The sequence below is a fragment of the Rhincodon typus genome, chromosome 33 (assembly GCF_021869965.1).
Source record: "Rhincodon typus isolate 14 chromosome 33, sRhiTyp1.1, whole genome shotgun sequence".
Lineage (NCBI taxonomy): Eukaryota > Metazoa > Chordata > Chondrichthyes > Orectolobiformes > Rhincodontidae > Rhincodon > Rhincodon typus.
In genome coordinates this window covers 527584-542479 of record NC_063364.1, presented here as the reverse complement: position 1 = coordinate 542479, position 14896 = coordinate 527584, and the positions used below count along the sequence as shown (strand labels likewise).

The 14896-nt window shown below is 41.3% G+C and overlaps 1 protein-coding gene across 3 annotated transcripts in view; it reads left to right on the top strand.

Annotated features, from left to right (window-relative positions):
* Positions 1 to 14896, top strand: part of ankdd1a (ankyrin repeat and death domain containing 1A) — a 187113-nt gene that overhangs the window by 112479 nt on the left and 59738 nt on the right. For all 3 annotated transcript variants that reach the window (XM_048615945.1, XM_048615944.1, XM_048615943.1), the window contains one exon: positions 8154 to 8249. In XM_048615945.1, the coding sequence (XP_048471902.1) occupies positions 8154 to 8249 (96 nt within the window). The remainder of the gene's footprint in view (positions 1 to 8153; positions 8250 to 14896) is intronic.

Here is a 14896-nt window from a genome sequence, read left to right as displayed (position 1 = left end):
CCTTTGCTATCAGTCTCACATGCAGTTTGAAAAATCCAGTCAAGTTAGTCAGACATGATCTCCCTTAACAAAACAATGCTGACTATTATTGATTAATCCCTGACTCTCCAAATGCAGATTAATTCTATCCCTCAGAATTGCTCCCAATAGTTTCCCCACCACTGAGGATGGACTGACTGGCCTGTAGTTTGCTGGTTTATCCCTTGCTCCTTTCTTGAATAAGAGTCATAGAGATATACAGCACAGAAACAGACTCTTCAGTCCAACTCGTCCAGTGGATCAGAAATCCTATATAAATCTAGTTCCATTGGCCAGCATTTGTCCCATATCCCTCTAAACCTTTCCTATTCACATACCCATCCAGATGCCTTTTAAATGTTGTAATCGTACCTGTCTCCACCATTACCTCTGGCAGCTCATTCCATACACGCACCACCCTCTGCATGAAAATCTTACCCCTTAGATCCCTTTTATATCTTTCCCCTTTCACCTTAAAATTATGCCCTCTAGTTTTGGACTCCCACCCTGCGGAAAAGACCTTGTCCATTTCCCCTACCCATGCCCCTCATGATTTTATAAATCTCTATAAGCTCACCCCTCAGCCTCTGATGCTCCAAGGAAAATAGCCCCAGCTATTCGACCTCTCCCTATAGCTCAAACCTCCAACATCGGCAACATCCTTGTAAATATTTTCTGAACCCTTTCTAGTTTCACAACATCCTTATAGGAGGGAGACCAGAATTGCATGCAGTACTCCAAAAGTGGCTGAACCAATGTCCTGTACAGCTACACATGACCTCCCAACTCTTATACTCAATGCACTGAACAATAAAGGCAAGTATACCAAATGCCTTTTTCATTATCCTATCTACCTGCAACTGCACTTTCAAGGAACTATGAACCTGTAATCTAAGGTCTCTTTGTTCAGCAAGACTCCTCAGGACCTTACCATTTACTGTATAAATCATACTTTGGTTTGACTTTCCAAAGTGCAACACCTCACACTTTAACTGTATTGAATTGCATTTGCCAATCCTTAGCCCACTTCCCCATCTGATCAAGATCCCTCTGTAATTTTTGATAACCTTCTTTGCTGTCAATGATACCTGCTAATCTCGTATCATCTGCAAACTTGCTAATCATGCCTTATACATTCACATCCAGATCATTTATGTAAATAACAAATATCAAAGGTCGCAGCACCGATCCCTGTGGCACACCACTAGTCACAGGCCACCAGTCCAAGAAACAACCTTCCACCAATATCCTCCGCTTCCTACCATCGAGCTAATTTTGAATCCAATTGGCTGGCTCTCCCTAGATCCCATGCGACCTAACCTTCATGACTAGTCTGCAGTGCGGGACCTTGTCAAAGGCCTTACTAAGTCCATTTAGACAACATCCATTGCCCTACCCTCATCTATCCTCTTGGTTGCCTCTTTGAAAACGCAAAGAGATTTGTCAAACATGACTTTCCACACTCAAATCCATGCTGACAATCCCTAATCAGACCTTGACTATCCAAATGTTGTTTGATCCTGTCCCTCAGTACCCTCTCCAGTAACTTGCCTGATATCAGGCTTACTGGCCTGTAGTCTTGTCTTTGCTTGGCTTGTCTTTGCTAGCTTTCTTAAACAATGGAACAACATTAGCCACCTTGCAGTTTTCCAGAACTTCACCAGTGGCTAAAGCTGAAGCAAAAATCTCTGAAAGGGCCTCTGCAATTTCTTCCCCAGTCTCCCACAACGACCAAAGATGGACTTGATCAGGCCCAGAGGATTTATCCACCTTTCTGTGATCTAAGGCTGCAGACAGCTTCTCTCTGGTAATACGCATGCGATCCAAAACATCCCCACTTGTTTCCCTTCTTTCCTTAGCATCCACGATTCTCCCCTCCGTAAACACTGAGGAAAAATGTTCATTAAAAATCTCCCCCATCGCCTGTGGCTCCACACATAGATGGCCATGCTGATCTTCAGGGGACCTATTCTCTCCCTAGCTAGCCTTTTACTCTTAATATAGCTATCGAACCTCGTGGGATTATCTTTAATCTTATCTGCCAGATCCATTTTATGCCCTCTTTTTGCTCTTCTGATTTCCCTCTTCAGTGTGCTCCTACACGTTTTATAGTCATCTAGGGATTCACATAAGCCCGATAGCTTGAACCCAAAGTTTACCTTTTTTCTCCTGACTAGAGCCTAAATATCCCTCATCAGCCAGGGATCCCTAAACCTGCCAGCCTTTCCCTTCACCCTTACAAGGACATACTGTCCCTGGACTCTTGATTTCACACTTTTAAAAGCCTCCCATTTGCCAGTCGTTTCTTTTCCGTCAAACAGACTTACCCAATCGACTGCTCCTAGATCCTGCCTAGTGGCCCCTGCTCCAGTTTAGCACCTTAGCATGTGGACCTGTCCTATCATTTTCCATAATTATGTTAAAATGAAGAAAGTTATGGTCACTGGACCCAAACTGCTCTCTGACTGACACCTCAGTCATTGCCTGACCTCGTTTCCTAAGAGGAGGTTCAGTGTTGCACCATCCGGAGTAGGCTTTTATTGATTCATAGGATGAGGGCATCACAGGCCAGGCCAGCATTTATTGCCCATCCCTAATTACCCAGAGGGCAGTTAAGAGTCAACCACATTACTATGGGTATGGAGTCGCATTTAGGCCAGACCAGGTAAAGATGGCAGTTTCCTTCCCTAAAGGACATTAGTGAACCAGATGGGTTTTTCCAACAATCAGCAATGGATTCATGGGCATCATTAGACTTTGAATTCCAGACTTTTATTGAATTCAAATTCCACCACATGCCATGACAGGATTCGAACCCAGGTCCCCAGAACATTATCTGGGTCTCTGAATTAACAGTCCAGCAATAATACCACTAGGCCAATGCCTCCCTGGGGTATTCTACATACTGATTTAGGAAACTTTCTTGGACACATTTGACAAATTCAATCATCTCTAAGATTTGAATCGAATATTTTATTGTCACGTGTATTCAATATGAAATACAGTGAAATGTGGGTACCGTTGCTGTGCATAAGTGCCATTCACATTAACCTGGAATGAAGAAGTTAAAAAAGGATAACTTAAAGAGGGTCCAAACTTTCCTTCTCCATTGATACAGCATGTTGCCACCAGAGGCATGCTCCAACCTTCCCAGCCCATGCCATGCCACTGAGAATGTCCCGCTCCAATCTTCCCAGCCCATGCTGTGCCTATGAGAATGTCCCGCTCCAATCTTCCCAGCCCATGCTGTGCCACTGAGAATGTCCCGCTCCAACCTTCCCAGCCCATGCCGTGCCACTGAGACTGTCCTTCGGTCCCTTCAGTGCTCTGGGGACGCGGCCTCTCCATCGCCGCCTTGTGTTGCCTGCTCCCATGCGATCCTCTGGGGCTGCTTCCCCACGTGCTGCTGTGGAACTCTTCCCCGTGCTGCTGCAGGGCTCGCTGCTCACAGAGCTCCGAGGCACGAGGACTCGTTGCACTGGACTCGTTGCTGGCTCTGGTGCTGAGGGGAGAGAAGAAGAAAAAAAGAGGAAAAAATGAAAAAGGCAGAAAAATAATAGGTGGAGCAGAGGAGCTCCGACAGGAGCGTATTACACTGCCGCCATCTTGTCAGCACTACTCCCAGTACCATCATGGGCAGAGACATCCAGGTCATCACCGCTCACTGCATAAAAAGTGTTCTTCCTCACATTTCCACTGAATCTCTTTCTCAAAGCTTTGAACCCTGTCCCCTAAGCCTTGCTAATAAGATCAGCCTTTCTCTGCCTACAAAATCTGCCGTAATCTTGTACACCTGTCATATCTCTCCTGCCTTCTTTGTCCAACTTCACCAGTCTAATGTTCTGGCTAAAATCCTTCATCCCTGAAAACATTTTGGTAAATCTGCATCAGGTATGGCCTCTGATAGCCTAAAGTTGGCGACCAGAACTGAATGTAATGGTTTAATTGTTACCTAGCCATAGCTTCATTAATGTTCAGCATTACCTCCCTGCTTTTGTATTATATACTTAAGTTATTGAACCCTAAAGTCCCATTTGTTTCCCTATTTAATCTGTTGACAAATTCTGGCAACTTCTAGAATCTATGCATTTGAACCAGGTCCCTGTTTTCCTGCACATTATTTAGAATTGTGCTATTACATCGTGTTGTTTATTTATCTATCCCTTATGCACATTATTTAGAATTGTGCTATTACATACATGTTGTTTATTTTCCTATCCCTTATGCCAAAATGGAACACTTCACATTTGTATTAATGTTTTTTTTATTTTTATATGGGATGTGGACATTGTTGTCTATCCCAAATTGCCCTTGAACAGAGCTGCTTGCTCGGCCAGTTAAGAGCTGTGGGTCTGGAGTCACTTGGAGCCAGACCAGGTAAAGAGAGCAGATTTCCTTCCCTAACAGACATGGATGAACTAGATGGGTTTTTATGACAGTTGACAATGGTTTCATGGTCGGCATTGAACCAGATGATTTTTGCTGATATGCTACGGTAGGATTCAAATCCAATATCCCAGGATTTTAGCCTGGTGACATTACCACCACCTTCCCTTCCCATTGCACTTGTCACTCATTCTGCTAGCTTATCTAGGTCCTATTATAGATAATGGTGCCATTTTAACTGTCAGCAATACCTCCAAGCTTGGTAACATACAATAAATGTTAAAATTTTACTCTATTTCAAAATCCAATATATCAAAAAAGCAATGGGCCCTAGCAGTGAACCTCAGGAAATCCCACCATCTACAGTCCTCCAGTCTTAAAGACAATTTTGCATGACTCACTGTTTATATCCTTAAACCATTTTTTTATGCATGTGAATGCTGACCCTCCTATTTCATGCATCACATGTTTTTAAAACCAACCTTTATGTGGTACCTTTTTTATATTTTAAGAATGTGCCAATGTCCAATGTTCCTTAACCAGCTTTTGTTTTGCTTCATGAAAACAACTCAATTAAATCAGTCAGCATGATCTGTTTATTACAAGTTTGAGATGGCTCCTTTAAATTAATGTTATCACCATCTTTCTGTTTTATAGAATCCGTTTCTTGCTACTCACTTACTATTTACATGCTGACAGAAAAGTTTCAGATTTCCTTTCACATTAACTACCATTCTATTTCATATTCTCTTTGTCAGATTTTGTTAGATTTTCAGAGGCTATAGGTGTCAAGGGGTATGAGGAAAGAGTGGGAATATTGTGTTGAGGTAGAGGATCAACCACAATCATGTTGAATGGCAGAATGGTCTTGATGGCCCAAATGGTCCACTCTTGCTCCTCTTTTCTATGTTTCTGTGTTTCACTTGCCCTCTAACTTTGCTGCTTTTGACCTGGTTCTTGCTTGAAGAATTCACTTGTGTATCATACACAATTTTTTCTAACATCATCAAAGGAACAATAGAAACATGAATACTTAACTATTTGGCATGGGTAGAGAAGTAGCAATAGGTAGGAAACAACAAGTGGGGATAAGGTGTTCTTTGTCAATCTGTGACCGGTGGAGTTCCACTGGAATCAGTGCTGGGACCACAACCATTTACAATACATATTAATGACTTGGAGGAAGGAAGCGAATGTAGCGTAGACAGATTTTGCAGACAACAGAAAAGTAGGTGGAAAGGCAGGTTGTGAGAGGGAAACAAACAGCTTTCAGAGAGATATTGATAGATTAAGTAAGTGAGCAAAAAGTTGACACATGGTGTGTAATGTGGGAAATTGCAAAGTCCTTCATTTTGGAATGGAGAACAAAAGAATAGAATATTAATTAAATGGAGAAAAACTGCAGAAAGCTGTAGCATGCAGAGACTTGGAGGTGCTTATGCACAAAAGACGGGTAAAACACAGGTGCAGCAGATAATCAGGAAGGCTAATGGAATGTTAGCTCTTATTTCAGGAGGGTTAAAGTAAAACAAGGAGGTCTTACTGCAACTGTACAAGATGCTGGTGAGACCACATCTGGAGGACTGTGAGACATTTTGGTCCCTTATTTAAGGAAAGGTATTATTTCATTAGAGGCAGTTCAGAGAAGGTTCACTAGGATGATCCCTGGTATGGAGGTCTTATGAGCAAAAGCTAAACAAGTTAGACTCTACGCACTGGAGTTTAGAAGAATGAAAAGTGGCCTCTTTGAAACATACATGATTTTTAAAGGGCTTGACAGGGTAAACACTGACAGCATATTTTTCCTCATGGTAGTATTTAGGACTAGAGGCTATAATCTCAGAATAAAGGGGGCATGCAATTTAAGACTGAGATAAGGAAGAATTTCTTCTCTCAGAGAATTGAGTCTTTAGAACTCCTTGCCGCAGAGAGCTCTGAGGGCAGCATCTTTGTGTATATTTAAGGTTGAGATAGATAGATTCTTATTTCAGTAGGAGATTCAAGGGGTTGGGGGAAAGGGCAGGAAAGTGGACTTGAGGAATGTTAGATCAGCTATGATCCTATTGAATAGTGTAGCCGGCTCGAAGGGCCAAATGGCTTGTTCCTATTCTTATTTTTAATAGTCTTTTGGTTGCAGAAAATAGAGTATTGGTTAAGGGTGTTTTGCAGACTGGAAAAAGCATATAGAAACAATCAGAAGAAACATACAAAAATGCAAAAAAAGTAAGCACATATCCTTATAATGAGAAATAAAGAAATAATAATTCAGGGTGACTAAATTGATTGAACAAGAAAGTGTGAAAGTTAACTTACAATGAATATCAAAACCATCAAACAGTTTTACAGTTGCATTATGAATAAAGGATATCAGGAGGGATGTGAACCCCTTTAAAACTAAGAACCATGATATTGGCAATTAAAATAAGAATATGGTGAATATTTGAATTATATTGTGTCAATATTTCGTGTGGAAAAAGAGGTTAGCATGCCTTAAATCCCAACAGAACTGTAATGGAATCGATGCTAAATTATTTCTACACCAAGAAAAATGATGAGAATACAACAGATCAGGGTGGGGGGTGGGAGGAGACAATGACCCAGTAGTGTTATCGCTGGACTGTTAATCCAGAGTCCCAGATAACGTTCTGGGGACCCAGGTGCGAATCCTGCCACGGCAGATGGTGGAATTTGAATTCAGTAAAAAATATCTGGAATTAAGAATCTAATGATGACCATGAATTCAATGTTGATTGTCAGGAAAACCCATCAAGTTCACTAATGTCCTTTAGGGAAGGAAGCTGCCATCCTTACCTGGTCTGGCCTACATGTGACTCCAGACCCCCAGCAATGTGGTTTACTCTGAACTGCCCTCTGGGCAATTAGGGATTGGCAATAAATGCTGCCTAGCCAGCAATGCCCTCATCCCATGAATGAAAAAAGAAAAAAAAAGACCGGAAGTATAATTTTCCAAAATTCTCTTGATTTTACAACTCTTTGAATATTGTGCCAGTCACTTCATTATTTAATCACGTGATTTAATTATTTAATTAAAGAGACTTATTTAATTAAGTGAGAAAATCATGACAATTATAAATAGCCTAACGTCTATTATCAAACATTGCTGGTGTTATTTATTAAGGATAGGGTAATGGCCACGTTGAAAATTTCCACCTCATCTAAAGGAGCCATGCTGATTTTTTTTAAAGAAACTAAAGTAGTGCGCAGGAGATAATTACTTGTGCCTATAGATATAACTCGTATAAACATGTAGAAGGCAATTGATAAAGTCCCTCATAAGAGTCTAATCTTACGTAAAATTTGTGCTACAGCAATGATGTTCTGTACTTGCCACCCAGTGACTTTTATAAAGAGTGAACTGGGACTGAATAAAAATAAGTGACAGTCCCAAACATGCTCATTTACTATGAGGAAGGTTAACTTCAAATCAGCCTTACAAAAAGTCTTCAAGAAATCTCTGCAAGAATGAATTAACATTTTGAGTCTTTGTTTAAGGAGTATTGTTGACCTAGAATTGCAACTGCAATTGTCATGTACCAACTCACCACTCCACCAAGATACTTGATTGATTACTTTTAGCTGATTTGGCATTAGGTGCAACACAAGTCTGAGGAACAATATTCAATGTATGGTTTGAATTGATTAAGAATTGTTTGATAGAATTGTTGGTTATTTTTCACTAGTCAAACATTAAGAATGAAATTAATTTGATTTTTCCACTTTTGTTTTAGCAAGGAAAAACATCCTTAGAGATAGCAGCGCGTGGGAACCATATCAGTTTGGTTGATATGATTATCAAAGCAGACAGATTTTATAAATGGGAGAAGGTGAGTCATCTGTCACAAGGATAATGTTCAACATTAGACATAATTTCCTTTTGTATTAGAGTTTGTCTTTTATGTCTATCAGAGATTGTAGGCTGAGGTTTCCCCCCACACTTTGAAAACACACTGTTCTGAGGAAGGGTCACCGGACTCGAAACGTTAACTCTGTTTTCTCCTCCACAGATGCTGCCAGACCTGCTGAGCTTTATCAGCAACTTTGTTTTTGTTCTTTGAAAACACTTCATTGGCAGATATGAGGGCTCAAAATCCCATTTACCTGCAAGGAATTTGTCAGAGCAGTGTGATGCAATTTTCTAATTGGCAGCCTCTGTGTTCATTGTCTAATTGAGGATGCTGAATAAATTCCCAGGATGAGTAGTGGGGGGATGGAATAATAGGGCCAACAGCACTTGCTGGCTGGAAGCCCCTCTGGATAGATTAACATTACTGAGGAAGAAAGGGATGTCTTAGTCATAGAGGTCTACAGCACAGAAAAAGGTCCTTTGGCTCATTGTTTTTGACTGATGCAGACTCAACCATGTACCTATTCTAATCCCATTTTCCAGTACTTGGCCCATAGCCTTGTATGCCTTGGCAGTGCAAGTGTACATCTAAATGCTTCTTAAATGTTATAAGGATTTCTGCCTCAATCACCCTTATGGGCAGTGAATGCCAAATTCCCACCACCCTCTGGGTGGAAAAAAGACCTTTCTTCACATGCCCGCTAAAGCTCCTGTCCTTACCTTAAATGTAGGCCCCCTTGTCAATGGTCACTCCGCAAAGGAGAAAAGTTCTTCCTGTCTGCCCTGACAATGCATTGATTCCATTACAGTTCTGTTGGGATTTAAGGCATGCTGACCTCTTTCTCCACACTAAATACTGACACAATGTAATTCAGATATCCACGATATTCTTATTTTAATTGCAAATATCATGCTTCTCAGTTTCAAAGGGGTTTACATCCCTCCTGATTACCCTTTACTCATAATGCAACTTTAAAACTGTTTGATGGTTTTGATATTCATTTTAAGTTAATTTTCAAACTTTCCAGTTCAATCAATTTTGTCACCCTTTGTTATTATTTGTATATTTCTCATTATAAGGATATGTGCTTACTTTTATGCATCTCAGTCTCCTCTGCTCCAAGGAAAACATCCCTAGTATTTTCAATCTCTCTTCGTAACTGTAACTCTTCAGCCCAGGCAACATCCTGGTAAATCTCCTCTTCAGTCCAGTCACGTCCCCCCTATAATGTGGTTCAAGAACTCCACACAATACTCTAGTTTTGGCCTAACCAAGTGCATCACCTCACATTTATCTGGATTGAATTCTATTTGCCAATGATGATCCCATCTGATCAGCTCATCCATATCCTCCTGTAATCTTAGGCTGTCATCCTCATTATTTGCCACCTCAACAATTTTTATATTATCCACAAACTTACTGGTCAAATATGAAGTACTTGAGTGTGAAGGTAATACAAAGTGAAGGCTTGAGAATCCAGCTGACACAGCATCCAGACTGCATTTGTCTCAGTGGCAAAATTCAGTGCTATGTCTCTGACCTTTCTATTGGAATTATATTTATCATTTATCTTTCCCAGACCTTGCCCATAACTAATCTACTCTTAATGATACTATAATCGTTGTTTCTAAAATATTCCCATATCTGTTAAGTCCATCAGTGTAGAGAGGAAACCCTGCCACAGGTATGGTGTTACCCTTAGAATCTTAGAATCCCTACAGTGTGGAAACAGGCCCTTCGGCCCAACAAGTCCACACTAACCCTCAGAAAATCCCACCCAGACCCATTCTCCTATAACCCACTGAATCTACACATCCCTGAACACTATGGGCAATTTTAGCATGGCCAATACACTTAGCCTGCACATCTTTGGACTGTGGGAGGAAACCGGAGCACCCGGAGGAAACCCACCCGGACATGGGGAGAATGTGCAAACTCCACACAGACAGTTGCCCGAGGGTGGAATTGAACCCGGGTTCCTGGTGCTGTAAGGCAGCAGTGCTAACCACTGAGCCACGATGCTGCCCGTAGCTATGCCCTTTTCATACTGGTGGCTCATTTATTGTGCCACTGAGAAGAGAGGCATCAACGACACTATCTCCAAATTGTTGTTGAATTCCAGACTCAGCAGCCGGTTAAATCCCAGGAAAAAAAAAATCAGCTGACTCTAAAAGTGACCCTTAAATGTGGTTTTAATTGGCCTACACAGAAACAAAATACTGTAGATGCTGGAAATCTGAAATAAGATTAGCAAGTCCTGGAAAGCCTCAGAATGTCTGATAACAGCTGTGGACAGAGTATAGTTAATCTTTAAGATCAGTTAGTTGTCATCAGACAACTTCACATCATACTCTGCACTTTTTGTCCAGATCGTTTTATCTGTGTCCTTGATTCTTGCACCAGCTAATTGGAACCCAATTTTCTTTGTCTACCTTATTTTATAATCTTGTACACCTCTAACATAATCTCCCCTGAATCTCCTTTGGTCCTAGAAGAACCTTCTCCACCCTATTCTTGTAGCTAAAATCCCTCATCCTTCGACTCACTCTGGCAAATTGCCTCTGCATTCTGTCAGGGACTTTCCCATCCTTCCTAAAATGTGTTGACTAGAATTGCACACAATACTGTGGTTGTGGCCTAAGCAGAGCTTTGTACAGGCTCAATATAAGTTTCCTGCTTCAGTATTCAATATCTCTACTTATGATGTTTAAGATCCCATATGCTTTGCAAACTGCTCTTTCAATATGTTCTGCCACCTCCAAAGACAGATGGACCGGAAACGGATTGAATACTGTATTTTCAAAATGATGAAAAGCACAAAACACTGGATTTAAAAGAAGCTTTGGGTCCAGACAAACAGTTAATTTAAGGGCATTTGATGAACATTTGGAGGAAATAAATTGTCGGGCTATTTGGATAGAGTGGGGGAATAAGACTGACTGGATATTCCATGGAGAGCTAGTATGGAGTTAATGAATTTATTGCCTGACTCTTTGCAGTGAATTATATTATGACTGTATGACAGACAAAAAAAATATGAAAAATGCTTAATGAAGTTCTGGCTTTAATGTCTAGAGGAGTAAAAGACAACGGCAAAGAAATTATGCCTCAGGTGTACGAACCCCTGTTTAGGCAACACCATATATCACTGTGTGCAATTTTGGGCACAAAACTTTAGGAAGGATATATTGGTCTTGGGGGTTTTGAAAAATAGATTTCCTAGATTAATGCCAGGACTATAAGTATTACACTTTGAGGAGAGATTAAACATGCAAGAGTTGAACTCCCTGCAATTGAGAAGATTAAGGGTGTTCCATATACTGATATCCATATATTGAATTAGGCCCAAAACAAATACAAAGATTTCATTGTAAGTCTATAGTTTAGGACAAACATCAGCTTCCAAATTTCCTTTCTGAACACTTTCCCTGTCCAAAAGGCAACACCCCAATAAGGAAGTACTCAGTTTAAAAAAAAATGCCCATCAGGATCAGTGTGAAACAAAGCAAAACAAAGGGGAAAAGTAAAGGAGGGAACTAAATCAAAGTGTTGATGGAGGAGGTAATGTACCCCAGCCCCAAGAACTCAGCTTTAAAAAAAAATCAACCTACCATCAAATTAACAAAAAGCCAATTAACAAACACTTCCCACCAGTGTAATAATAACAAAAATCAAAAATGGGAGAAGGAGAGAGCTCGACTCTTTTTGTTTTAGATCAAGTCTGTTATGGCACTCTTGGAGCAGGTGGAACTTGAACCTGGGCTTTCTGACCCAGAATTAGGACGCTACCACTGCACTACAAAAGTAGAAATCAGCTCTGTGTTTTATTTTTAAAAAATCAACACCATGTAACCCAAGTAACTAATTAAATAAATAATAAATAACAAGCACTGCCTGCCAAGGGACATGTCACAATAACAAAAACCAAAAATGTGTGCAAACAAGGGAGGGAACTAAATCAAAACAGTGCTGGAGGGGGAGATAACACAGGAACATTTAAGCGACTCTTGGATAGGCACAGGAATGATAGTAAAATGTACGGTATGCAGGGTAGTTTGATTTTAGAGTAGGATAATAGGTCGGCACAACATCATGGGCCGAAGGGCCTATACTGTGCTGTACTGTTGTATGTTCTATGTTTATAACGCACATTAGTTTCCTCATTGCTCATCTTTCTTGGAAGGCTTTAAGGGAACTGGTGGACACCATGTGTTCCCTACCTACAGGCATCTGGGCTTTTTAAAAAAAAATTTGTTCAGAGGACATGGGTGTCACTGGCTGAGACAGCATTTATTGCCCATCCCTAAATGCCGAGAGGGCAGTTAAGAGTCAATCACTTTGCTGTTGATCTGGAGTCAACACGTAAGCCACACCAGGAAAGTTTGGCAGATTTTCTTCCCGAAAGGACATTACAGAACTCAGTTTTTGTTTTGAAAAACCCACCAACAGATCACCTGAATAACTAATGACAGTTAGAACTCAACATTTTTTGTAAGCCCACTACCAAATTGCCCAGTTAACAACTATTGAAACTCAGCTTTTGTTTAATTCTTTTCCTAATCAACTTGTTCAGAGATATTATCACACACCTCTGGAGCAGTTGTAGTTTGAACCCAGGCGTCCTGACCCAGAGATAGGGGCACTACCACTACGCCACAAACTGCACCTTTGGAACTCCAGTATTTTTAAATAAACCTCCACCAAATTACCCTTGTCATGAATTAAACATTTAATGAACTTCAAGCACAAGCACAAATTCTTTAAGCAACTGTAAAAAGGGGGTGCACTCTCCCACAGCATTGCGAAATAAACAGTTGGGTTGGACTGCATGAACCACCTTAATCTATGGTCACATGTGACTGCTGCTTGCAACACCCTCCACCCCAGGTCCCTGAGGAAAGTGAGAGGAATTCCGACCACTGTTGTCTAGAAGTAGAACTCAACTCTTTTTTTAATAAACCTGTTCAGAGATCTTATTACATGCCTCAAGAGCAGCACAATGATCATCACCTGCTGTCAAAGAAATCTGGAGCAATCTGTTTGAGTCTTGTGGCACAGTAATAGTGTCCCTTCCCCTGCGCTAGAATTCAAATTCCACCTGCTCCATAGATGTGTTGCAACATCCCTTGCACGCGTTGATTTAAAAAACCTGTTTGAGCTTTAAAAGAATCTGCATCTCTAACAGATTCTCTTTCTTTTTAGAGGAAAAGTAATTGTATTTATACAAGGATACATAGATATAAAAATAAAATTTAATATTCCCACTGCAATGTAGCAAGACACAGTTCTTCTATAAACTTCAACAATTTTTATCTTCGTGAAGATTAAATAAACAATCCAATACTTGATGACTGGTAGACTAGTATCTACCCATGCATATATGAATCTACCTATCTAGATTTCTTTCCTCTTCAGCATTTACTTTAAATTGGCTATATCCATCCGAAGTTAACAGCACATCAGCTGCTGAAACACTCAGCGCTGATGATGTGGCATTATATTTGTTGAAGATCTTCGAGGAAATGCTACAGAATAATACCAATAGAATGTAACATCAATAATCTGTCTTGGTGGGATAACGTACACTCTATTAAAAAGCACAAGGGAAAATGTCTTAGAGTCAGTTGTTTCAGCGGCGGGAGTCCGGGAGGAAGCGCGAGGGCAGCCTGGGAAGGTAAGCTTTTCGATAATAAAAGTCTTACCTCGCGTGACTCCATTTTTGGAGTAAGTGAGACAATATATTTGGGCGGTTGCTTTACCCGAAACACTACCTAGGTAGTGTCTCCCACCCATCCTCCTCCTCTAACCAAAAAAAAAGGTTCTGAGCGCTGATTTGGTAAGGCTACTAGTTTTTTTTTATTTGTCTGTTTGGGAATTCAGAACAGTGGGAATGGATGTTAGGGCAGTTGTATGCTCCTCCTGTAGAATGTGGGAGGTAAGGGTCACCGTTAGTGTCTCCACTGACTTCATCTGCGGGAAGTGCACCCAACTCCAGCTCCTCGGAAACCATGTTAGGGAAATGGAGCTGGAGCTGGATAAACTTCGGATCATTCGGGAGGCTGAGGGGGTAATTGAGAGGAGTTACGGGGAGGTAGTCACACCTCAGGTACAGGAAAAAAGTAGATGGGTTACAGTCAGGGGACGGAAAGGGAACAGGCAGACAGTGCAGGGATCCCCTGTGGCCGTTCCCCTCAATAACAAGTATACCGTTTTGGATACTGTTGGGGGGGACGACTTACCAGGGGTAAGCCATGGGGTACAGGTCTCTGGCACAGAGTCTGTCCCTGTTGCTCAGAAGGGAAGGGGGGAGAGGAGGAGAGCATTAGTCATTGGGGACTCCATAGTTAGGGGGACAGATAGGAGATTCTGTGGGAACGAGAGAGACTCGCGGTTGGTGTGTTGCCTCCCAGGTGCCAGGGTCCGTGATGTGTCGGATCGTGTTTTCGGGATCCTTGAGGGGGAGGGGGAGCAGCCCCAAGTCGTGGTCCACATAGGCACCAACGACATAGGTAGGAAAAGGGATGGGGACGTAAGGCAGAAATTCAAGGAGCTAGGGTGGAAGCTTAGAGCTAGAACAAACAGAGTTGTTATCTCTGGTTTGTTACCCGTGCCACGTGCTAGCGAGG